This window comes from Tenrec ecaudatus, chromosome 11 (assembly GCF_050624435.1).
Source record: "Tenrec ecaudatus isolate mTenEca1 chromosome 11, mTenEca1.hap1, whole genome shotgun sequence".
Classification (NCBI taxonomy): domain Eukaryota; kingdom Metazoa; phylum Chordata; class Mammalia; order Afrosoricida; family Tenrecidae; genus Tenrec; species Tenrec ecaudatus.
This window is the reverse complement of record NC_134540.1, coordinates 50,309,837-50,335,653: the sequence shown is the minus strand read 5'-3', so window position 1 is coordinate 50,335,653 and position 25,817 is coordinate 50,309,837. Positions and strand designations below refer to the sequence as shown.

Sequence of the window (25,817 nt, the reverse complement as noted above, 5' to 3'; positions counted from 1 at the left end):
TGGGAGAAAAATGAGGCTTTCTACTGTCTTGGAAACTCACAGGGACAGTTCTACTCTGTCCGATAGGGTTACTATGAGTTGTAATTGACTTGATGGAATTGAGTCTGGTTTTTTGTTGGTTTGTTTCATTTTTTTGGCCAAAGTCTTCAGTGCTGCTTAGACTTGTTTCGCCCAACAGTTCTTAGTGGAAAGGTGTGGCAATCTACTTTTGTAAAGATTTACATCCCTGGAAACTTACAGAGCAGTTGCCTCAACAGAGCACTCGAACACAATTGTTAGGTGAGTGCAAAACTGTCCTATTGTCCGTCCGTTGTGTCATAATGCATTAGGATGACTAGCTGTCGCAACAGCTACATGTGGTGCGGGGTTTACAGAGTCACATTTTTTGCCACCCAGAACGCCTTTCTAAAAGCATGCTTTGGGGGATATTTTATTTAACAGTTTGAATTGGCATTTCATCCACATATCATTTAATTCAGGAGTTCAATTATATCCAGGAGAGTTGTACAGTCATTACCATGATCAATTTTAGAACATTTTCTTCTTCCTTATTCTCATTGTTATTCATTTCATTATTGTTTTTATGTAAATTCCATGTTTGATGCTCCATGTTGAGCTAAACAAGTTGCTACATAATGGTAATTGTTATTTCTACCTGTGTAAACACATTTATCTGTCTCTACACAATCTAAGAACCACTGGTCTGAATTACTCATATTTTAAATTTTTTTTGTGTGAAATGCATGTATTGTTTAAAATGATAAACACATTTGAATGACAGTAATATTTTATGTACCTGGCTTCCTATAAAAAGTTTTTCCCAATATAAACACCTTCACAGAGTTTGTTCCTGGGCTTTGTTTTCGTTGTCCTTCTATTCAGCCTCCGTCCTATGTCCAGAATGACTTTTCTAAAATACAGAGCGGCCTGGACCCCTCCCTGCAGAAAACCACAGTGGCAGAGTCAGTGTTAGCATCCCCCTGTTGTGTGGCAGTTTGAACAATTCACAAGCATGCGTTCTCATTAATTACTGTGTGTGTGTGTGTGTGTCTGCTCTCTCTTGCTCCCTTGCGGGTAAATTCGAGATTCATCGGCAGTGTTTTCCTAGATTTGGGGAGGGGAGGAGCTGGAAGATCTTAGAGTCCACCTCTTTTTACAACCATCCTGCAATTACTTTGCCAGCACCTTTCCAAGGGAGCTTTGCTTGCCTGCCGCTTGGTCCTCTTTTTTGTTTTGCTTGAATCTTTTCCCCTCCACCCCCCTTTCTGGTCCAACATCATTCTTCAGATGACATTTAGGAGAACATTTCATTTTGGAACCTTCCTTGTATCTGCTGGCCCACCCCTTCTGGTCACCCCACTGCCCTTTAGTTGGTTGCCTCTCATGTGCCCATGGCACTTTGCCTTGTATAAAGGTCTTATTTGTGGTTCTCCCCTGCTCCTGGACTTTGGGGACCATTTCAGGGCTTAATGTAGGCAACGCTAAAGTACAGTAGTTCAAATTCTACTCCTGCCATTGTTTTAGCATTGTGACTTTGAACAGATGAATTTTGATTGGCTTGGTTTACTCTGCTGTATATTGTCTGGTAGAATTGAGTTCAATATCTAATGGTATCCTGTGTAGAGTGTTTATCACGTTGCCAAGCACCTAGCCATTCAGTGGATGTGCAATCCATGCTGTGCTCTCCTCATTAAATGTGGTTGGAAAGTTTCCTTTCATCACACTCACCTTCTTTACATTTTAATGTGTCGGCAGGAAGCTGTTTTTACCTGGCAGCAGTATCTCTGACCTAGTGCTTTGTGTTAAAACTCCATGCTGGGCCATATCACTACTTCTGTTAAGAAAAAACAAATGTCTTTGAGCCCTTTCTGCATAAAAGCTGTTTCTAAAGGCTACTTCACTCTTCAAAATATTTGTGGACTATGCCACAAAATATTTGTGGACTAAATTTGTGTTGTAAGTACTAATGGAAGGAAACGATGTTGGGAAGCGAAGAGCATGTTCTCTTCTTTGCTCTGGGTGAAGGTCATTCGATCTCCTCCCGGAGGGACAAGCCCATCCAAATCACAAGTAGGAGAAAAGACATGGACGCTGGCAGGGATTTTCCCGCAGCTTCCCCTTCAGGAAAGACGAAGATGGCGGAGGTGGCCCCGGAAACTGCACCATAGCAAGGGCCATCAGATAAATGGGTGAGCGAGAAAAGGGGGGGGGCTGTAAAATACAATCAAGCATAACTATTGAGAACCACCAGTTCATTGTCATAGAGAGTAAAGTAAAATTTGAGTTGTTCTTTTATCAGAATGATGAAATCCCTGTCAATTATCACACATTGTCTTATGATTCTCAGAATAATTATTTTATATTAGGAAAAAAAGGGCAGCAAATTCAATAGAGGTGATTTTCATAGTTCAAAAAAATTCTTTTGGAAAGTTTGGAGCAACGTTATACTGGGCCATCTCGTGAAGCTTCCACTTTTAAGTCAATGGAGAAAATTGCTGATATCTTTTGATTAACGCTGGTTATACCAGGAACCACGAAGTTTGGAACGCAGGTCATAACTGAGCGCTGTGGTTGCTCACCCTGCTTGCTGTGGGACATGCCCAGTTTGTGTGTTATATCATTTAATTTTCAAAATAATATAATGAGATCAGTAGTATCCTCATTTTTCTATTGAAGAAATGCTTTGGGATTTGAATTAAATTCTAATTAAGCTAAACATTTGAACCCTTTTTAAAGCTGCATTAAAAAGTCAGTATTCTATGGGTGTAGAAGATGTCTGATCATCTCAAACTGCTACACTTGTGGTTAGCAGCCCATTGTGTAACCCACTACACCAGGCGCTCCCTACATGGTTCTAAAGGTTGCTGGGAGCCCTGGTGGCATAGTGGATAACTTGGTGGTACTAACCGCAAGGTCAGCACTTAAAACTACTAGTTAGTCCTTCAAAACTACTAGTTACTCCTCAGGAAAAAGATTAGGCTTTCTGATCCTAGAAAGATTTACAGTCTCAGAAACTCAGAGGGCATGGCTACTCTGTCCTAAAGGTCGCTGGGAGTCCAAATAGACTTGATGGCTATGTATTAATGAGGTTGAGTCCAAAAGTATTGCTACCAAGGTTCCAGTTCCTACATAGATGGGTTTATTTTTTTTTAATTTGTTGTTGTTGTTAACATGTCTGTGTGGTCAGTGGATGGCTGCAGACAAGTTCTCTCAAATACATTTGTCTTAGTCTTCTAAAAAATAAATAAAAGGTCCAACCAACAGAATCTGCTCATCAAACCAAACTCACTGCAATCAAGTCAATGCCAACTAACAGTGACCCAATAGGACGGGGTAGAACTGACCCTGTGGGTTTCAGAGAGCGACTGTAACTGTTCAGTCAGGGCATCAGGAAGTCCCATCTTTCCCCCAAGGAGCAGCGGGTTGGTGGTTTCAAACTGCACACTCAGAGGATCACAGCCCAATGTGTAACCACTCCTCTACCAAGGCTCTTCTGTTAGGCCGGTTAAATTCAAGGCAGAGAGTTCAGCCAGGCAGTTATGGGATCTGTTTTCTGGGACCCCAAAGGAGTGATTTTGATAAATTTTCTTGAGGGGCACAAGATGATCACGGGGTTAATTGTGCGTGCGTTTAGCAGCCCAATTCATAACCCACTACTCTACCAGGCCACCTGCTGGACCTTATTGTTAAAATTTTTTCAGAAAATTAGAAACTGCACTGATGAGAAAAGGCCAGGAAAGTTGTGCTGGGGAAGATTTTTGCATCACAACACACCTGCTCATTCTCTGAGGGTAGCAAGGGCCATCCTAAGAGAATTTTGTGGGGGAACCTTACCCCATACCGTTCCCCTGGTAACCTGATCCTGTCTCCTTCAGACTTCGTGTCACTCCCCTAACTCAAAGAACATGTCAAGTAAACATGATTTGAGCTCCAGGAGGTCGTCAAAACTGCCTGCTTGGCGTAGAAGGTACAGAATTCCCAAGGAAGGACCAGAGCGATGCACACACTGTCCCAAGAAGTATGTAGCCCTAGATGGAGGGAACCTTCTCTCGTGTTTGTTTAATAGAAGTTTCTATGATTTTGTAGCCCTTCTTTTTGGTTTCTGCTCATAAGAGCTGACAGCCTTGAATTTGGATTTGGGACTGGCTTTTATTTAAGCATTATTTAACCTTGGCTAAGTTGTTGGGCCACTCGGTTTGTTTTCTTCTTTAAAGAAAAGAAGCTGTTGTATGCATGAAATGAGAATGGGTGTATAGCCAGTGTGGTGGAAAGGACCAACTTAGTGAGGGTATGGATACAGAGCAACTTTGCCGAGTGACGTGACCGTCTCCACTAGCCAGTATGGCTGCAACAGAAATCGCACTAGGGGGTCACTTTAAGGGAGGCCTTTCCAAATCTATTTCAGTTTCTCGTAGCGACCAATGGTGCTTATCCCTGAAAGTTGTCTGTCTTCCTCTTAACCTGTATGTCTAGGCTGGTCTTGTTTGCTTGAAAACAGCTTGTGTGTCACAAAAACCATTGAAGTCAGTGTCCACTTTACTCTTCCTCCTTTTATCGCTGCTCGGATCATGGTTTAGGTCTGATGGGCAAGGAATCTGGAAGGTTTTTAAGTCTATGACCCTCTGTCTCATTTAAAATTTTATTCATCCCCCCCTCCTTTTATTTGTGGAATATACTGTATATACTCGAGTATAAGCAGAGTTTTTCAGCACATTTTTTTGGTAGTTTTTGTGGTAAAATGTAGGTGCCTTGGCAGGTTTTCGGGTCAGCTTATATGCGGTAACACCTGCAAAGACAAACATACTATACCCAGCCTGTCACATCAAAACTGTGACGGTAACCTAGTAAATCCCCTGGTTGTTTTTATTGCTTGCTTGCTTGCTTCTTTCTTTCCCTCCCTATCCCTCCCGACCCCATGTGGCCCCACCCTGACCTTGTCGTAGTCTTCGAAGTCTTTTTCTCTTGGTGTGAAAAACCAACCAACCTTCCCCCCTTCAGAATACTGTTATCATGCAATGGTTACCTTTATGAGATTGACTAACTGCTGAGCAGAATGTCTTCCAATTTTGTCCACATCGTGAGTTGCTTATCAGATTAGTGAGTGTTCTTTAAGGATGCATAATATTCCATGTGCGTATATAGAGGTTGTTTATCCATTCCTCCACATGATGGTTCCATCATTTTGCTGTTACAGAAATTGCTGTGATAAACATGGGTGCGTGCATACCTGTTCATGTTTTGTCCTTTATTCCTTTAGGGCAGCGGTTCTCAACCTGTGGGTCGTGACCCCTTTGGGTGTGTGTGTGTGTGTGTGTGTGTGTGTGTGTGTGTGTGTGTGTGTGTGTGTCGAATGACCCTTTCACAGGGGTCACCCATTCATAACAGTAGCAAAGTGACAGTTATGAAGTAGCAGTTATGAAGTATGTGGTGGGAGATCACCACCACATGCGGACCTGTATTAAAGAGTTGCAGCATTAGGAAGGTTGCGAACCACTGCTTTAGGGTATATACCAATGGAGAGATTGTAAGACCATAATGTACTTGTATTTTTATTTGTTTGTGGAAATACCGTAGTTTTCCATAGTTGTTGTACAATTCTACAATAGCACCAGTAAAGTATGAGTGTCCCAGTTTCTCTACCTCCTCTCCAGCATTTATTTTCTGCTTTATTGAGTTTTTCTAAGGGTGTCAGTGTGAGGCGATACCTCATTGTTGTTTTAACTTGTATTTCTCTTAGCGCTAATGAACTCGAACATGTCCTCAGATGGTTGTTGGCCATCTGGAAATCATTTTTAGTAAATTGTCTCATGCCCATATATTGATTGGGTTATTTGCGTCTTTCTTATTGAAGTATTATAGTTTTATTTTTGAAATTAGCCCTTTATCAGATAACTTATTGCCAGGTATTTTTTTTTTCAGTTTGTAGCTTCCCTTTTAGTCGGGTCTTTTCATTACTCAAATGTAATTAGGTTTAGAATGATCTGTTTATGAAAGCATGTTGATAGGTACAGGGGTTCGAATTTCAGTATCTGTTTGGGGCATGTGGTCATGACTTAATCCATAAAAGTTACCAACATTGCCTTTTTGAAAACTTTTGTTCTTGCTAAATAGTGGAGTTGCTTCATAATAGTTAAGTTTTGTTCCAAAACTTAAAAAGTATATAAAATATATGTTTATATGTATGTGTGTGTATAATTATGTTTTGGAATCCCTCCCAGATTCCTTGTTTTTCCCCACCATATCTCCCACCCTGTTCTAAAACTTTTGTCACTTTTAATTTAATAAACAGCCTCATGGCTCTTTAGATTGTTTTCTCTTCTTTAATAAACCTCTCTCATCTCACGGTAACTGAGGCTAAGCTTATGTCTGCAGCAGTTTGAAACCGAGATGGGAGCTCTCCCTGGTTGGGGCTGGGAATGGAACCCGGAGAGGGAGGAGGCACACTTGTCCTCATCAGGCAGCCACTCTGGGTGAGCTTGCCCTCTTCCCAGCGGCTGAGAGAGTGGTGGTCTGTGCCTTTACTAGGGGCATGTGTTAGTCCCAACATGCTCCAAACATTGAAGGTCTGAGCCACATGCAAAGCTTTCCTGGGTCTTGCCAGCCATTCCAAAACCCAGCGTCATCTCCCAGGTAATCCTTAGCTGGTAGTTTTAAGCTGTGTTCTTCGGGCTCCTTTGCCCTAAGTTTTTACCTAGATGTCTCGGATCACTGGGGAGAATAAACAACATGTAATCGTTGGGTTTGATTTCTTCTAATCTCTGCTGTAAATTGTTGGCTTCCAAAGCTTCCTTTCACATTGGTAGCAGGGGTTCTTACCAAACATGTCAACCCATTTCTGTCACTTTCTGGTCATTTTGGTTATTTAAATAGTCATTGATGGTGATGTTAGCTCCTAGCAACCTGATAAGATGTGGTAGAACTGCCCTGGGTTTCGGAGAGTAACTTTTACAGGAGTAGAAAGCCTCATCACAATGGACTCCATGGCATTAAGTTTTAGTTTTAGCGATAGTCAAGATTATGTGTCAAACTTGGCTGGGCCAGGATTCTTAGTGATTTGGCAGTTATGATATAGTTTGATAATTATGTAATGATATATTCAATCTCTGTTTTGTGATGCAATACAATAGAATCACCTATTGTATCACTGATGAGATCTGCTTTCAGTAGCCAGTCAGTTGGAAGACCATTTCCTCAGGGCTGTGGGCTGTAGTCAGCATACATGGATGTTCTGGCAAAACTCTTGGGCATTTTGCTTGCTCTATATCTTGTATCATCTGGCCTGTCATCATTTGACTTTTGGAAAAAAATGAATTTATAAGTTTCATTTTGGGACTTCAGAACCAATATATTTGGTTTTCCATTATTTCCTATGGGGGAAATATGTTTAGTTCTCAAACTTTTCAGTGTTCACATACAAATTTGTAATGAATTGAGTTTGACAACTAAGGTTATTACACTGTGTATATCTTTATCTGTATATAGGTTGCTTCCTTAGAAAACCCAGTCTAATCCAGAGTTTTAAAAATCAATTTTTCATTTTGAAACTTGAATCTCATAGCAGAATTAGAGTTCTCTTCTCTGCCTACCTTCCTCATCAAAAGGCAAAACAAGACTTGGTCTGTGTCCTTGAAGTGGAGGGCCTTGTTTGACTCTCACAACTGCGCCCCACCTTCTATTTCTCCTGCATCAGCCATCACTCACCCCCCAGCTTCCAACTCTCCAGCCACACACAACTATGGGTAGGCCTCCAAACTTAACAGTCATGACCCAAGCTTTTTCCTGTCCTTCTCCTGGGGGTATTCTGTTTGTCGCTTGTGTTCCAACTAGAGAACTGTGCCCACCTTTTCCTCACCCAAGTCCCAGAGGGAGTCTTCTGTTCTCAGAAGCATTCCCTACCTTCTTTCTGGTGACCATCATTCTTCCTATGTGCCCTAATGATACCAGATCTCACATGTCTTCCTCAACTAATAGATTTCTCCACTCTCCAGATGCCCCCTAACCCCTGAAGGCAGGGATGAGTCTTATACATCTTGACACTTTTAGTACTTAGCTTTTCGTAGGTGCTTCACATTTAATAAAATTTGAATAAATGAAAGAGTTAATGTGTGGAATTATTGTGTATTATAGTTTATATCCTTCTAGTTGAGTTCTAAGGACACTTGGTGGTGCAGTTGGCTAAGCAATGCACTGCTAACGGAAAGGTCAGCAGTCCAAGCACACCAATCCCTGCAGGAAAAAGACGAGGCTGCTTGTCGCAAAGGTTTCCAACCTCATAACCCCGGAGGAGCAGTTCTGCTCTGTCCTACAGGGCTTCCACGAGTTGGAATTGACTTGATGACAATAGGTTTAGTTGAACTATAGTGACTATGTCTTTCACCACTGTTGAGTTCAAGTTTTAATGCTAAAAATTTACCCTGACAATCACCATAAATTTACATTTCACACCCCACTGACCTGGTCATTCCTGCCAGACCATCCTGCTTTTCTTAGAGTTTCTCCTCCCCGGACTTGTGACTCGTGGCAACAGGAGCGATGTTAGCATCACCCTGTGGCTCAGAGGTGAGAAGGAGATCAAGGCAGTAGCCTTTCAGAGTGTACACCTGTGGGTAGTCTATCGGGAAGCCATGGAACATCTGAAAGTGAGCTGTGGCTGAGATCATTTCTCTTTTTGTTCCTGGCCACAAAGTGCTTCCTGCTTTCCTTCTGTAACGTAAGCATCATTCTTAGAGTCCACTTGGACCTCTTACCCTTCAGCCCTGGAGGACTCTCAAGGAAAGCCATGGTTTATGGGAGCACAGCTTGAAAGTTATTCCTAGGCATATTCACAATTGTATGTGCGTGTAAGCAGGGTGTGTCTCTCTGGTCACTTACACTACTGCCAAGGCTGCTTTCTATGGACAGCAGAACTTGCTCTCTCTGGAACCTTTCTGCAGTCCCATCTGTTTCACAGCTTTAGATGCTTACACTAGTTTCTGCTGGGACTGAAGAAAGACATTTCTTTATTCTTCTCGCTCTAATGTGCTTTGGTTTCTATCTGCATCGCTGGATCTGGAATGCCTGGCCAGTACTTGAAGAGGAAGCTAGACAGAACCCAAGATTGTTGTTCTGTATCCATCTTTGGAACCCCTGGTGTCTTTGGGGGGCACATACTACCTGGGGCACATAGACTCTCCAGCTCTAAATGTACAGAACAGGGAAATTAGAACGAGGTGGTCCCTAACACTCTTAAAAGATCATGGCAAGAAATCACTCATCGCTATAGAAGACAGCGCACGCAAGTGCAGGGAGACCATAAAATGTAAATTAGGTAGTTTCTAAACATTTATATTTCCCTAGCACACAAGTCAATCTCCTCCAATTTGTCCATGCTTACAAAGCTTGCACTACCTTAGAAATTTAGTAACTATGTAATAACTTTTAATTTATCCTCACCTGTATAAATAAAACTGTTCAGGGTTCATTAAATTGTTTTAGGGCCATCAAGGGACTGGCTCTCATGGCCCTGAGTTATTCTCTCTGCATAGAAAAATATGTAATATAGTTCCCACTGACTGGTCTTTCTGCCTCCTTATCATTGTTGTCTTCTGTAATTTAACATGAAAAATTAGCTTACAGTAACTTTTTTTCTTAAAAAATTAAAAGAAAACCCCAAAGCATCTATTTTTTCATAGTTATGCCAAAGTAAGGTGGAATTAGTATTCATTATTCATAGGCCATATACATGTGTTTCTTGAAATAGACCATAATAATCAGGACATTTTCTCATGTGTTCTGATGTTTAATGTAGAATATCATTTGGCTTCTAAATCTGTAATGCTTTTTTTCATCTGAGACTCCTTACTTTCATAAATTAGTGGGTTATGGGAGCCCCAGTGACATAATGGTTAGGCATTGATTGGGCTGTGAGCCTCAAGGCCAGATGTTCGAAAACACCAGATGTTCTGCAGGAAACAGGGCTTTCTACTTGGGTTAAAGTTGCAATCTTAGAAACTCACAGGGGCAGTTCTACCTTGTAAAGGGTCGCTGAAAGCCAGTATGGACTGGATGGCAGAGAGAGTTTTTAGAAAGAGTGGCTTATGGGTTGGGCGGCTAACCTGCAGGTTCAGAGCCATCAGCTCCTAAGCCGTGATAAAGCAGAGGCGTTCTCCTCCTGTAGAGATTCATAGCTTTAGAAACCCACAGGAGCAGTCTGTTCTAGCCTACAGAAGTGGTTTGTGTTGAAATGGACTCACAGTGAGCTTTTGGGTTACCACGATTAAGCAGAGGTGGAAATTTTTGAAGAAATCTGAATTTGATGAGCATGAAGATGAAAATTAAAATTGGAATGCTAACCTTTTGAATCCTAAGGTTCAAAGGCAGTGAGTGATTTTAGCATATGGACGTTCTTTCTGAATTAGTTGTGTTAGACTGGGCTCTCTAGAAAAGCAAAGCTATAGCGATGACTATATACAAGGGGGTACCCCCCAAAAACAGATTTTCCCCCTAAAGCTGTATATTTAATTTTCTTTAACAAAACAGCCTTATCACCTTCAAAGTACTCTCCATTACACTTAATACAATGGTCAAATCTGCGATTCCATTCTTTCAAACATCTGTTTGGATGCTGACAGCATCTCCTCATGTTTTTCTTTACCTCTTCTACGTCATCAAATTGCTGTCCTTTCATGTCCCTCTGCATTCACGGAAACAAAAATGTCTCACTAGTGAGGTCAGGTGCGTGGGGCAAGAGAGGCATGTTGTTTTTTTGCCCAAAACGGGCACACTGAGATGGTTGTGGTGGCAAAACCAGTCCCTTGTCTGCCACAAATCTGGTCTTTTTTGTTGCACACTGTTACACAGTCTTTTCAGAACCTCTTTAAGTAGAAAGCTTGATTAACAGTCTGACCTGGTGGAATGAACTCCAATTGCACTATACCCCCTCACATTAAAAAAAAAACCAAAAAAACACGAGCACCAGTTTTTTTGGGGGGGGACCCCCTTGTATATGTAAAGAAATGTAAAAGTAAAGTACGTAGCTCACAGTTGTAGTTCAGTTCAAGTTCTTGGGTCAGATGTTAAGCTGGGGGCTTTTCCTGAGTTATTTAGCTGCCAAGGGCTGATAAACCAAGAAGCAGGAAGACCACAGGCTGGCAGAGACAGAGGGAGATAAATCCAAAGTCAGGTCAGGCTTACAGCTGCAGAGTCAGATGAATCCAAATCCCACGGACAATATGGCAGGCCACAGATAACTCCAAAGGCTGGCAGGCAGGATGGTAGGCCCATGGCTCAAGTCCAGAGAACCAGAGGTCAATGAGCCAGATGCAGGATCTAGACAAGTAAGAAAAGACAAGCCTTCTCACAGTCTGCTTAAATAGGAATAGTCCACACTCTTGGGGAAGCTTCCTTTCAGTTGTCTCAGGACTCCCTCATCTTCATATAACTGCGTTGCTCCCCCATCATGGAGTTGATTATGCTTGTAGGCCAAATCGTAGATGATTTCCTAACCACTGAGAATCCTGGCCAAGCCAAGTTGACATAAAACCTAACTCCTACAATAGCTATTGTTAAATTGAAGCATTGAAATAAAAGACATGTGCAGACAGCTATGGGAGAACAAGAAATTCTTTCTAGAATTGTAACAACAATCATCATAATGGAGAGAGAAAATACATGCAAAAAAAGACACTCAAGAATGTTTTATGTACTATGTATGTTGTTGTTAGGTGTTGTCCAGTTGATTCTTACTCATCACTACCCACGTGACAGAGTAGGACTTCTAGGAGTGTCTTGTTTGGAAGCATATCTTGAGGTCTGTCTCCTGTGGAGCTTCTCAATAGTTTTCGACCATCACCCTTTCAATCAGCTGCCCTGCAGCTAATGTCTGTGCCACGAGGTTCTTTGTGTACTACTATATGTTTGTGTAAATAAGTTATATCTGAATTTATTGTCATTTTGTTAGGATGTTTTAAATTGTCACCTTTAAAACTTTTACTACTTTTTTAGTCTTTGAACATTAATATGAGACTTGGGAAACTTTATTATCATTACACATCTAAGTTTACCTGCAGGTAATCAAGAAAAATTTGATAGCTTTAAAAGCAAAATAAACTTATAATTAAAAATTCAAGGCTACATAATTACATAATTAGTTATGAAGTAGGAATTTTCAGGTCCCTTCAATGAAAGGGATTAAGTCCCTGGAATATATATTTTTCATATTTTCTTTTACTTTAAAATATTTTAAATGATAATGCATGTATATACATAAAGAGCAAATAAAATTCATAGACAAATATTAGCTCCTTTTTTTCCTTTTTATCCTCCCCAGTCAACCACTTTAGATTTCAGTGTTCAGGTATATACTTTACACACTCAGACTCACTGCCATGGAGTGAATGCCTACTCAGAGTGACTCCTGTGGGTTTCTGAGGAGTAGAAAGCACAGTCTTTCCCCAGCAGAGGTGCTGGTAGTTTTGAATTGCTGACCCTGGGGATTGCACCCCAACACGTAGCCACTGGTAAACACAAACAATAAATACGTTTCACTGCTACCATAATCAAAATGTCGAACTGACCTATCATGGCAAAAATGCCCCCTCTCTTACCCCAAGGGCTCGGTCCCCTTGGATCTGTTTTCCATCACTGTAGTTTGACCTTCCGGCATGTCATCTAAATGGAATCCTGCAGTGGCGAGCCTTCTTTCACCCCTTATCACCGCCTGGCTGCTGTCACAGCACAGTCGATGTGGAACCCAGCTTGTTGCTGTGTCAGTAGTACATTCCCTCTTACAGTCCTGAGAAGGACACATACTGAAGTCTGTGGAGAGGTGACTTAATGTGGCTCTTCCAGCCATAGCTGTTCACACCTTGTCCTGATGGCTCGGGTGCAGACGGTGAGGGGTTGCATCTGTGGGTGATAGTTAACAGGCAGTGCCATCCCGTTTGGTGTAACACTAGCCTGCTCAGAAGCAGGAGAGAAGTGCCAGGAGTGGAGCGAATCAGTAGCACCATGAGATGCCTGCACATTGAGATTCCTTGTTCCAGAAGTCAGCTTGACATTGCAGCCGCAGCAGAGCAGAACAGAACCAGGGGCTGGCTTGTGGGATGGGCTGCCTCTGAGGGCCGTATAGCCTTGCCGGTTTTCTATTTACCTGCTTTAATTATTGACAGATGGGTAGTGAAATCTCTGTCATAATGGGTTTTTCTATTCTTGCAATTCTATCCATTTTTACTTTTTGCATTTGAGGCTTTTTCATTACGTGCTTAAATAATTTGAGTTTGTATGACTGCTTGATAGAACGGACCCTCTGCCATTATGAAATGACTTTCTTTATTCCTGATAGTACTGTGTTGCTCACAAATCTTCTATGATTACTGTGGCCACTTTAATTTTTGGTAATGTGGCATATGTGTTTTCACCCTCTTATTCTACCTATTTTTAACTTTATTGTCAAACGATATTTCTTATAGGGAGCATATAGGACTTGCTTTCATTCGGGTTATTAGTTTTTTCTTTTAATCCAATCTCTGCCTTTTAATTGGGTTAAGGTTATTTTCATTTAATATGACTTTTTTATATAATTGAATTCTACCAAGTTGCTCTCTCTCTCATTTTATTCTACTCCCTTTTCTCCTACCTTTTTTCAGATTGTATGTTTTTTAGTATTCTATTTTTGTCTACTTTATTAGCAGTATGTCTATGTATCTTATTATTGAATGGTTTAGAATTTATAATACACATCTTTAATGTTCTACAATCCACTTTGAAGAAGTCTAAGAATCTTAGACACATATACATGGGCACACAAAGAACCTTACAGAGATAGACGTTTGGTCTCCCATGTAGCCCGTTATTCTGTTTTTGTGATACATTTTAGTTGTGCATATGCCGTGATGTTACTATGTGTCCTAAAGCCACTTCTAATTCAGCTCTCCTGTAAGACCGAGTAGAACTTCCCCAATAGAGCTTCCCAGGGGTAAATGTTCACAGGGGCTCATTGCCAGGGCTTTTCTCCCACGGGGGAATTCGAAGAACCAGCCTTTCTGTTGGCAGCTGAACTCTGCCACTGAGCCGCCAGCGTGCCTGCATCTCTACTAATACCCACTGCTGTCGAGTCCATTCTGACGCCTAGAGAGCCGTTAATCCAGGGTAGACTTGCCCCTGTGAGTCTCTGAGACCATAACTGGTTATGGGAGGGGGGCCTGCCTTTCTCCTGCAGAGTGGAGAGGCTAGTGGCTAGTGGTTCCGAACTGTGGACTTTGCAGTTAGCAACCCAGTTTGTAACCATTACGGCACCAGCCCTCCCATAAACACTCAGAAGCCGAGCCAAGACTTGGTGCTGTGACCTACCAGGTGTCCATCAAGATTGCAGCCAAGACAACCATGTGAGGCTGTTCTTCGCTGGCACATGGGACCTGTGGGTGCTAGAATGGACTATCTGGTACCTTTCTGACACGCGGTTATTAGAATTGTTTTAAGACTGTTGAAGATCTTGGGAAAGATTTACATTGAAAGGGAAAGTCTTTTCTGTTTAACCCAGGAGTTGTCATTTCTATTGCTCCCTCTCTCTAGTGGAAATCTACATTGCCATCTGGTGCCGTTTCCATCTGCCTGGGGAGTTCCTTTAACCGTTCTTGCAGTGCACGTTTGCAAGTGTGAATCCTCCTGGCTATTTTGTGTATGTCTGGGGGGGTGTGTGTCTTTATTTCACCTTTATTTTAAAAAGGTATCTTCTCAGGGCATAAAGTTGTAGAGCAATGTTGTTTTGTTTTTTTCCTTTCAGCATGTTAAAGATATTGCTGGACTATTTCTGTCTAGGCTAGTCAGCAGTTTGCTCTCTCTCTTATCTTAGTTGCTCTGCACATTCTTTTCCCCGGCCTTTTTAAAGAGCTACTCTTTTATCATGGGTCTTAAGCAATTGGATTATAATATGCCTTATTCCTTTTTGTAGTTTTCTGCATAATTTTTGGGGTTCATTTTGCTTCTTGGGTCTGTGGATTTATCGTTTTAATAAAAAACGGGAAACAATTCCCACTGTTTCTTTCCCCTCCTCCTCTCTCTCTTAGGGACTTCAGTGACAGAGATAATTTCGTTCAAAGGTGGCCCTCAGTTAATAAGGCTTTGTTCTCGGCAATCCTTTCCCTGGTTTGTTTGTTTGTTTCCCTTGTGTTTTGGTTTGGTTAATGTCTATTACTGCGTTTTCAAGTTCACAAATATTTTCTTTTTTTTCACAAATATTTTCTTTTAAAAATCATTTTATTAACTCTTATCACAATCTATACATGTATCCATCGTGTCAAGCACATTTGTTACCATCATCATTTCCAAAGCATTTCCTTTCTACTTGAGCCCTTGGTATCAGCTCCTCACTTTTCCCCTTCTCCCTCCTGTGCCCACCCTCCTTCCCTCAGGATAAGTTATAGTTACAAATATTTTCTTAATCAGTGGCTCGATGTTCATTTTCTTCTCATTGTATTTTATATCATGGTTAAGTCTAGCTTATTTAGGTTTTCACTTTGTCTCCCACATCTCTCCCCGGTACACTTACGTTTTCCTTTATCTTCGTGAATATACAGCTATAATAACATTTAATGTTTGTCCACAAATTCTATCATCTTTGGCATATCTGGGCCATTTTGATTGATTGATTTTTCTTCCCTCAATATGAGTCATCTTCTTCCATTTCTTTGTGTGCCTGGGTTGTTTGTTTGTTTTTATCCAGACCTTGTGGATGACTGGATTTGCGATTGTGTTCTGTTAAATCTCTTGAGTTTTGCATAGGGATGACTTCAGTCACACGCAGGCAGTGTGATCTTTTCATGGATTTCCTGTAACTTGCTTGACATGAGACCAAGCACCTCATCGCCTCGGTGCATTTTCTGCACTGGAACAGTGCTGCCCTCCTGAGGGGTTCGAGGCCTATGAGAGTTCTGTGAACGGTTCTGCTGCTTCCTTTGGGGTGTTCACTCCCGCCTCTGGTCATTTCCTCGGGAGCACTCAGTTGAAGATGGGGGTGGGGGTAATGGGGCACATGATGGCTCTGCAGATACCTGTCACTGAACCACCCTTCCTTTTAAGTCTCATCAGAAGAAGACATGAACGTAGAGCGAGAGAACAAAAATTAGTGCCCTTATTCACTCCCCCAGTCTGTAGCCTCTTTTCAGTTTGTTTTTAACTTACATTTGCCTCCATGTTTTTATTTAATACATATGTATGCATATAATATAAAATATATTTATACTGTTATTTCTTGCTTTTTTCAGTTTGGGATGTTATTTTTTCAATGTTAACAAATTGGGATTTAGCACTTTTGAACCATTCCTACCTCACATTCTCTCCTAATAAAGTTACCTTGTACAATTAAGTCAATTAGAACATTTTAAATTATTAGCATAATTTTTATTTGAGAGCTTGCTTTATTTCTTTTGTATTGTTTTCAGTAAGCTATCTCTTTAATTTTTGAAGTTGCATCATTAGATCTGTTATATACCTAATAGTAACTCCCTCTAACCCCCTTCCTTAAAAAAATAGTGCTGTCAAGTGCTCTTCGTGTGCTGCATGCAGAGCTGCCCCCTCACCTTTTCTTGGCCAGACTCTTTATGGAAGCAGGTCAACAGGCTTCTCTTCTGTGGCACTGCCTGGTGGGTGAAGTTAACAGCTGAGCACACACCAGCTGTGCCAGCCAGGCTCCTCTAGTGCCCTCTGAACTTGCCAATGCTCATATGTATCAGTTCTTCCCCCAGAGCCTCTCATTTTCCTGTACCATTTCAGACCACTGGCTGCTTAGGCTTACTTGACAGTCCTCTTCCGGATGTTCCCTCACCATCTTCCTGCCGAGTCTCCACCCTCCTTGCCAGTGTTTGTGACCCTGTTCCTTTGTTTCCCACGTCTTCCTTTGCCTTGGTTTGCGCGCCATTTTGATGTCTGAAATGTGGAAATGTTTTCATTCAACACATACTTACACTCAAAGGGAGGCGATCTGGCCACGGATGGAATTCTAGATCAGAAAGAAACCTCCTCAGAATGTCCAAGACAGTTTCTCTATTTTCTGGCAATCAACCAAAGCACCCAGATGGTCTTTGTCCCTGCATCTTTGCAACATGGTCGTTTCCTTCTTGTTTTGCTTTGTTTTCCCTCTTCAGGAGCCTTCAGGGTTTTCCTCTAGATCCCTAGTGGTCAGAGGTTTCCTAATGGTGGGCTTGTTTGGTCGTGGGGCGGGGGGGGGGCAGGAGAAGGGGTGCTCTTCTCATTCACTTTGCTAGACAATTGGTCATCTCTGTGAGTCTACCAGTAGGAAAAAGAAGATAAAACATGAAAGCATTTACATTGGTTTCTTGACCATTTAATTTCTGTTTTTAATACTTAACAGGAGTAGTTTGAAGTTGGACCTCTTGTCCTTTAAGCCCCTTTTATATCTGAGTGCCTGTTTTCCTTTTTCCCTTCATTTTCTACTGTTTGGAACATTCCTCAACTTTATGTTCTAGTCTTTGGTGAATGTTTAAAGTGTGGGGATGTGACAGCCTTTTGTGTTTTTCATCCGCTACCACCCTTGTTCTGATGGTGTGCAGGCCTGACCTTGGGTCTCACTGAAGCAGACGGTAGGTTCACTGCTCTGGTTTTTCTGAAGAACCACCTCTGGTGAACTCGCAACCTTACTGCAGGCCTATTTCTTCCAAGCATCGCTGCTTTGTCCAGAGAGCAAAAATTCACTAATAAAATTAGTAGCCTAATGAGAACTATGTTGCTTACATTACTAGGTCATATTAATCTCAGAGAAAGGAACTCTAAATGTTAATATCTAGCAGGTTGCTTATTTAGGAAAAGCGGTGGCATAATCTTAGGCACTTGTGATTGGCAGTGTCAGCTCTTTATGAACCATCATTTTAAGCAGTTTCCTGTGGGTCGAAGGTCTTGTTCATTCATGTGTGTTATGCGCCCACTCAGGGCTGCTGGGTTAAGAACTGGCGGCTCAGTTCAATTGAATTTCAGAGGCACAGCCAATATTGCCTGAAGCATACCCGTACTGACACACACATTAATTGCCATTGGCCTGAAATTCAAATTTAACTGGAAACCCTTGGCTTTTATTTGCTAAAGCTGGCCAGCCTACAATAGTCAGTGCCTTGTGAGAGTAAGCTAGACAGTGGAAGTGACCTGAGGGACCTCATCTCTTCCTTGGCAAAACCAACCCCATTGCAATTGAGTCAGTTCCAACTCACAGTGGCCCAATAGCTCGGAGACTGTAAGTCTTTACAGGAGCAGACAGCCTCATCTGTCTCCCACAGAGCGGACTGGCGCGTTCAACCTGTGCTGTTGTAGCTAACAGCCCCACAGCACTAAGTATTTCTTGAATTAATGAAACTTTATTGATCACAAATGTCTGAGCTACTACCAGTTATGGGGATGGCTGAAGCCAGACAATAATTCGTGTGTGTGTGTGTGTGTGTGTGTCGCTCTCCGTGAATTGAGGCATCTAATAACAGCAACAGTAAAGCTCTGGTTACAGAGGTGTCTTCACTCACATGAGGACTGACTGCCCATGCTGTTTGCTGTACTTCGGATTCCCACCTCTGTGAGACCTCTTGCTCAGCAGCTGGGCCCGCTAAGGTGGCTGGTGGCATTTCCTCTCACCATGCATCCTCCCTGCTGGAGGCACTGCAGCATTTCCCCTCCTTTCAGTGTGGCTTCACAGGTCACTTGACACACAGATGTTTTGTCTTGCGAATAGAAGAATCTTTGAAAGTAATTCTAGTCCTTCAGCCTCACACATTCTGACCCATGGGCTTTTCTCTGTGGTTCTTGCTTCCCATCACCTTTGATTTTTTTTTATCTCCAAATTTTGTCTTTTTTACTTTTGAGATAAAAATCCCAGTTTTAAGGAATCTAAGTGGCAGAGTAGATTATATGTTAGGCAGCTAATAAGCACAAGGTCAGCAGTTTGAAACCACCAGCCACTCTAGAGAAGGAAGAAGAGGCTTTCTACTCCTGTAAAAAGTTGTTACAGTCTCGGAAGCCTGTCATAGAGGCAGTTCTGCCCTGTCCTGAGGGGTCACTCAGAGTCAGAATTGACTTAATGGCAGTGAATTTGAGCACATTTGGATAAAAAGACTATGCGCCTCTTTTGTTGTTATTGCATATCCTCTGATCCAGCAAATTCCCCAGAAATAAAGGCACAGTGTCATGGTAAATATGTGCAAGAATGCGTCTTGAAATTTCATTTAAAATAGCGAAGAATTGAAGGTGACTAGAGTGCCCTTTGGTTGGGAAATGCATTAAATAGCCTCTGGTTGCTTCTGTTTGCTTCTGTGGCTTAATACAATGGATGGACAATTGACATGTTTGAAATAGAAACAGTAAAAAAGAATCTTATTACTTGGTCAATTTTGGTTTTGACCCAAAAGTCTGTACTGAAGAACATCATGAATAAGTAGAACTCAGTTAATTGAGTAATCTTCTTAAACTCCAGCTATTTCATTCCTTTTACATTCGACCCCTAGAATTTTTGTTTTCAGGCTATTTTTATGCTTTCTCTAAAAGAGGAAAACGGTCTACCAGCTGATGAGCCCAGGTGATGAACCCAGTGGCCACAGCAATGGACTCAGACACAGCACCATTTGTCAGCAGGCGGGACCACTTGATGGGACTAATGTCAGTACTATGTTAATGGCAGCATGGTCCTTGTGGGGTGGTAGGTCTGAGTCACACCCTTGCAAGAGATAAAAGAACAACTGGAACAGAGAAGAGAGAGCCAAGAAAGGAGTGCTCCTTGGGGTTTCCCAGACTGAATATTTACAGAAGAAGACAGCCTCATCTTTCTCCGGCAAGGAGGTGGGGGTGGGGGGTGGGGTGGGGAGCAGCCCAACCCTTAACCTACAGCACCATAGATCATGTAAAGGGAAAGCCTTATATTTGGGGAGAGTGGTATGAACCTAAAACAACAAAAGCGGCCAGGTGGCATAGTTATATAGGACAGGGTCACTGAATTGCAATCAGCTTAATGGTACTGAGTTGAGTTACAGGAAAAAAGAATATTATTACTTCTTGGTCACATTTTGGTTTTTGACCTAAAAGAGAATTACCATCTGTGTCATTTATCACATTTACCAGCTGTGGTTCCTGGACCGTTTCTGAAATCAGATGCATCCCTGCTAGGTAGCATTGAGTTCATTGAAAAAGAATGTGTGGGAAAAGACTCCGATGGAAGTTTTAGGAAAGTATGCTGGCAGAGATAGGAGAATTCCATGTAATACTGTATATTCTGTGATCAGATTTTCAACTGATGGCATATACAGGAACAGATTAAAAAAATTTCCCTAGCACTTTGTAGATTTTTGTTTTTTATAATATGACGCCAGTAGAGGGCAGTATTGTAGAGGTTAAATATGCCTGCTGCTGATGTGCTCTGAAGTCCTTGCCTTGCTTACCTTTATTGCATTGTAAAGGTTTTATTATCCCTTATAATCTAGCAAACTTTAGTACATTTGTCATATATTAAAGTATAACCCTAAAGCATCTTTGCAAATATTTTAAAGGGGAGGAGGCGGTATTCTTTAACATTCCCTCAGTTACCTTGATTTAGTTTGGGAAAAGGGAATGCTGAGGGTGAGATGGAAGCAGTTGGAACTCTTGACTAAACACAAATAAACCCCCTTTTCTTACTGGTCTTGGTGCTGCAAATGGGCAAAAAGTCACTTCAAGGAATTGTGTCCTCTGAATACACAATTTCTTATACGTAAAGTTCTTTCAATCCCTCTGATGTAAGAAGAGGAGGTTCATAGGATTGAATATTAATGGAATTGCCACTTACAAAAGCTTGACTTATTGAAAATAGATATGTATGACAAAATAACAATCTATAAATTATCAAGGGCTCATGAGGGAGGGTGGAATGGGGAGGGAGGGGAAAAAAGAGGACCTGATGCAAAGGGCTTAAGTGGAGAGCAAATGCTTTGAAAATGATTAGGGCAAAGAATGTACGGATGTGCTTTATACAATTGATGTATGTATATGTATGGATTGTGATAAGAGTTGTATGAGCCCCTAATAAAATTTTTTTTAAAGAAAGAAAATAGATACATGGAGGGTTCAGCTTGTGGATTTAGCTTTTCTGTTTATGGGTGAAACGTCATGTTTAATTACTGGGAAGTACTGATAGGAGAGTGCAATTTTAAGGTTTTTGGAGCTGGGGACAGTTTGGGGACTTCATTTCATTCAAAGGGTCCCTTTTTTACTCCAGTTGCATATGCTTACCAAATAATGAGCCCTGGTGGCCCTGCCCAATAAGCGTTGGGCTGTTAACCTCAAGATCATCGGTTCAAACCCACCAGCTAGCTGCTCTGTGGGTGAAAGTTGAGGCTGTCTACTCTTGTAAAAACTTGCAACCTCAGAAACCTTATCTAGGGGCATTATGAGTTGGAATCAACTCAATGGGGTTTGCGGTTGGCTTGGTAGCGAAGAATCCGTGTTTCTTATTTTGTTTATACAAAGAATTGATAAATTAATGGAAAGCTAGTATTTACCAAAATCCAAATGTGATTCTCCCCCCCCCCCCCTAAAACCCACTGGCGTTAAAAAGAAGAGAGTATTACAGTTCGGTTGTTATCTTTCTAAGTAAAACCTGCTATAAAGCCCTCCCATTACGGCTGCCTCTAAGAACCAGATGATTGAAATCTAGACACTGGAGCTCCTGCTTGTCTTTAACGGTGGGACTGGGCATGCCCAGTAGCGCAGACGGGTCTGGTTGCAAATAGGAAGCTCTCGCCGTTCGGCAGCCGCGGAGAGGAGCAGCTCCAGAGAAGGGGGTCTCACTCCCGTAAACGTAAGCACGTGCGAGGCACCGATCGTATTTTTTAGGCGACTCTAGGTATTTTGTGGCGAAGGAGTCGCGGGGCGTTGGGAAGAACCGTGGAGGGCCAGGGCGGCCCAGGATCCGACCCCTAGGAGTGCGGCCTGGGCCAGCCCACCCGAGGAGCGGGATCGGGAGATGGGGGCGGGGAGGCGGGCGAGCGGGAGGAAGGCGGGCTGGGGAGAGGGGGCGGGCCTAACAGTGTGCCGGCCAATCGGCACGGCGCCTTCCTGCATATATTTTGCGCAAAGACCGGGAGAGCTGGGCTAGTAGAGCGGTGCTGCTGAACGGCTCGGTACCTCACCGTGGGATTCGCATCTCTCTGCGATCGCCAAAACCCCAGAAGCCGGGTTTCCTTAAATTAGGGCTGCTGATTTCTGCTTGTTTCTGTCTGCAGAAAGAGAAACGATTTTATCCAGCTCTAGCAGGGCTGCAGGTGTTCCCTCTTCTATTTTTTCCCCTCTCCCCGCGAGGGTGTTTTTGGCTGCAATTGCATGAAATCCCAATGGTGTAGACCAGTGGCGATGGATCTAGGAGTTTACCAACTGAGGCATTTTTCCATTTCTTTCTTGTCATCCTTGCTGGGGACTGAAAACGCGTCTGTGAGACTTGACAATAGGTAAATGTCTGCTGGGATAGTGTCTAGAAATGGACTAGTGAGAATTTGTAATGCAGGTGAAAGAGCCAAGGGGAATTCAGTTCCTTTGTCCATTGCTGAGACTACGGTGACAGGGATATTGCTTGTTGAAATGATCAGAATAGCGAGTAGCCGCTTTGCAGATTTGGGCAGAGGAACAAGCTTTTTGCACATTATGTAATTTAGTCCTTTGTGGCTTACTAAAATGTCTGGATAATTGTTAGCCAGAGTGGCTGCTGGTGGTCTGATTCGTTACTTCCATACCATTCCAGAATGTTCCAAAATTGCCAGTAACATCACAGAATTGAGAGACCCTCACCTTTTCTCTTTAAAAAAAATCTTGGATGTCTAAGATAAATTCCATTGATCGATGATCTTTCCCCTCTTTTCCAGCTCCTCTGGTGCAAGTGTGGTAGCTATTGACAACAAAATCGAGCAAGCAATGGTAGGTACCGATTTAAGCTCCTTTGGACTGAAATTCGGGCCCCCGCACTAAAGCGCCTGAGACGTCTTGGGTCGGGATCCGTCCATCGGTCCCTAAGTTAAGGGTGATGGGGACGGCCCTTGGCCGGTGGGAAAGGCTGGCGCTGTCTGTCTCCATTTTATCAGCGTGGAGCCGCAACCCAAGGCTGCTTTGGGAAGGAAAGTGGGGCTCGGGGTTCTGGGTGCTCTCTAATGACTGAGCTGTGTGTGTGTGTGGTGGGGCGGGGGGTGGTGGATGCTTGGCAGCGGTAGCCCCTAGGGCCAGGGAATCGAGTGGGACTCGTGGCCGCCCGCCTCCTCCTGCCGTCGGCAGGTCTTCGGGCAATGTGGCCGAACTGGGAATCCGAAGGTCTCGAACTCAGTGGGGAGGAGGTGGGGTTGGGATCCCAGGGGAAAGGTCCTCTAGACCGGGCACAAATGGTTCCTCAGTCCCGTGGGTGACCACATAATGAAGGAGGATCGGAGAAAAGTTTTGTTTTCTCCTCCGCTGCCTGGATTTCTCCTATTTTTTATTTCCGCCTTGGCTGTTCTTTGTTATTGGAGCAGCGCCTGTGGCTCTTCTCACGGGATTCTCTGCCCACTGTTGCTAGGCAAACTCCGAACCTTTAATTCGGAGCTATAAATAGCGCCGGCTCCCATTGGCTGCGCGCTCTGCCCAGGTTTCTGTGATGTCAGCTTAATCACGAACGGGCTGTGGGGGTGGAGGGAGGAAAATGCGGCAACTTGCTCCTTAGGAACTGGCTGCAGCTGGTGCCGAGGGAGGCGGCTCCGGGCGGGCGGGAGCGAGCCGGCGACGTGGGGCGGGGCCGTGACGGCGGGCGCTGGGCCTGGCCGGGGAGCCCCTCCCGCCCTGCCCTTGGGCTCCCGCGGGCGCCGGGCCCCCAGACCGTAGGCCCTCGAGCTGGAAGGCCGACGGTGTGCGTTCCTGCGCGCTGTACGCAGTGAGCACTTAAAGACGTTAGGGAAACCCCAACACTTACTTTTATCCATGTTGGGCAGTAGGGTTCAGTGGATGCACCCAAGGGTGGCTGAGTGAACTTCGAAAGCGGCAGATGCAGCATGCAAAATCATGCTTTCGAAATCTAGAGTAAGGAAAACTAGTAAATCGTCCGTCAGTAAAGCCTGTTTTCTTGTGTCTCCCGACACCCCCCCAGGATCTGGTAAAAAGCCATTTGATGTATGCGGTTAGAGAGGAAGTGGAGGTCCTCAAGGAGCAAATCAAGGAACTCATAGAGAAAAATTCCCAGCTGGAGCAGGAAAATAATCTGCTGAAGACGCTAGCCAGTCCCGAGCAGCTCGCCCAGTTTCAGGCCCAGCTGCAGACTGGCTCGCCCCCTGCCACCTCGCAGCCACAGGGGAGCACGCAGCCCCCTGCCCAGCCCGCGTCCCAGGGCTCCGGCCCCACCGCGTAGCCGCCTGTGCCCTCGCAGAACTGGCCTGTGCGCCATCTGAACTGAACCGACCTGACGGGAGAAGATGACCTAGCGGGAATCCGCCTCCACAGTCACCCATTTCATCGCCCGCTGCAAAAGAGACGTGAGACGAACAGATGTTATACTCTTTTTTTTTTTTTACTCACCCCCACCCCCAGTATTAAACACTCATATACTTATGGTTTGAAACAAGTTCTTAGTTGAGTGACTTAAAGGTTCATAAGAGAATTCATTCGCACGGATATACCGGGACCTTGTGCAGCTTGGCAAATACCCGTGAAATGGTTGGATTCATGCTGAGGAGCTGTGTGCCTTTCCATCCCTGCCCCCGCTCCCCACCCTGACTTCAAGAGTTTGATCCTGCTTGCAAGTAGTTTGATCCACGGTGTTATGAAGCAGGGGTGTTCCGGGTTATGAAGCAGGGGCGTCCCTTGGTAGACTGCCCTCCCGGCGAAGCCCCCTATGAGGAACTGGAAAGGGAGGGCTGAAGACTGCACAAGTCTCACCTCTGCTGAGAGTAAACATAGTTCATGTCTAAACTGACACGCTGTCATCAAAATCCACCACCAAGTCTCGTGCTGTGCCTCTTTCTGAAACCGTGAACAACGCAAAACTGTTAAGAGTGCTGAAACGGTGACAGGTAGCTGGGACAGAGGCTATCTTTATTTACCATGAAGGTTGTTTTGCTTATTGTATATTTGTGTATGTAGTATAACTTTTGTACAATAGAGGACTGTAACTACTATTTAGACTGTACAGATTGAGATGTCATTGTTCCATTGGCTGTCTGAGGAGGTGCGGGTTTTCTTTTCTATCTGGATCTGCATATAAAATACTCCGTGGAGGAAAAACACACCTAGAGAAACGGAAAGACGTGGCACAGTTGGTCTCTTCGTGTAATCTGGAATCTAGCTGTTGAAGTAAATCCCTGTTCACTGAAGTCTTTTGATTGAGCTGGTTGAATACTTTGAAAAACTGATCTGTTCTAGCTACAGAAGTGACTTCCCAGTAGGGGTTTCCTGCATATTCCCTGTATAGTAGTTATATGCATATGTTTCTGTGCATGTTCTCCAAACACTTGTAAGGTGTCACTGTATTTAACTGTTGCACTTGTCAACTTTCAATAAAGCATATAAAAATGTTGATAAACAAGCGTTTCCATATGACAGTATTACCAAAATTGCGGCCATTTCCACAAATATTGCCAGGCAAAGTTAAAATCATTTGGCTAGTAAGCTCTGAGGGGAAGTGATGGAAGGGTTAGAAAAAGTAGGGGTGCTAATGTTTTGAGGCTATAACTGGAAAAGGAAATAGGCATCACATTGGTCAGTCAATAAGGGGTGTGCCTGAGCCCAGTTCTTGGGATTAGTTGTACCGCCTGGACAAGTTACTTCACCCTCTGGGCTGTTAGAGGAAGCTGAAAGACTTCCCCGGTGGCCTT

At 43.3% G+C, this 25,817-nt stretch overlaps 1 protein-coding gene across 4 annotated transcripts in view; it reads left to right on the top strand.

Moving 5' to 3' along the window:
• The window catches only part of TSC22D1 (TSC22 domain family member 1), a 130,694-nt gene extending 105,166 nt beyond the window's left edge, over window positions 1-25,528 (top strand). For 2 of the 4 annotated variants that reach the window (XM_075563042.1, XM_075563045.1), the window contains 2 exons: window positions 22,854-22,905; window positions 24,098-25,528. In XM_075563042.1, the coding sequence (XP_075419157.1) occupies window positions 22,854-22,905; window positions 24,098-24,355 (310 nt within the window). In that variant the 3' untranslated portion in view covers window positions 24,356-25,528. Of the gene's footprint in view, window positions 1-21,710; window positions 21,797-22,086; window positions 22,443-22,853; window positions 22,906-24,097 lie in introns of those variants that run through there. The other 2 variants (XM_075563044.1, XM_075563043.1) reach the window with 2 other exon arrangements.
• Window positions 25,529-25,817: the final 289 nt, after the last annotated feature.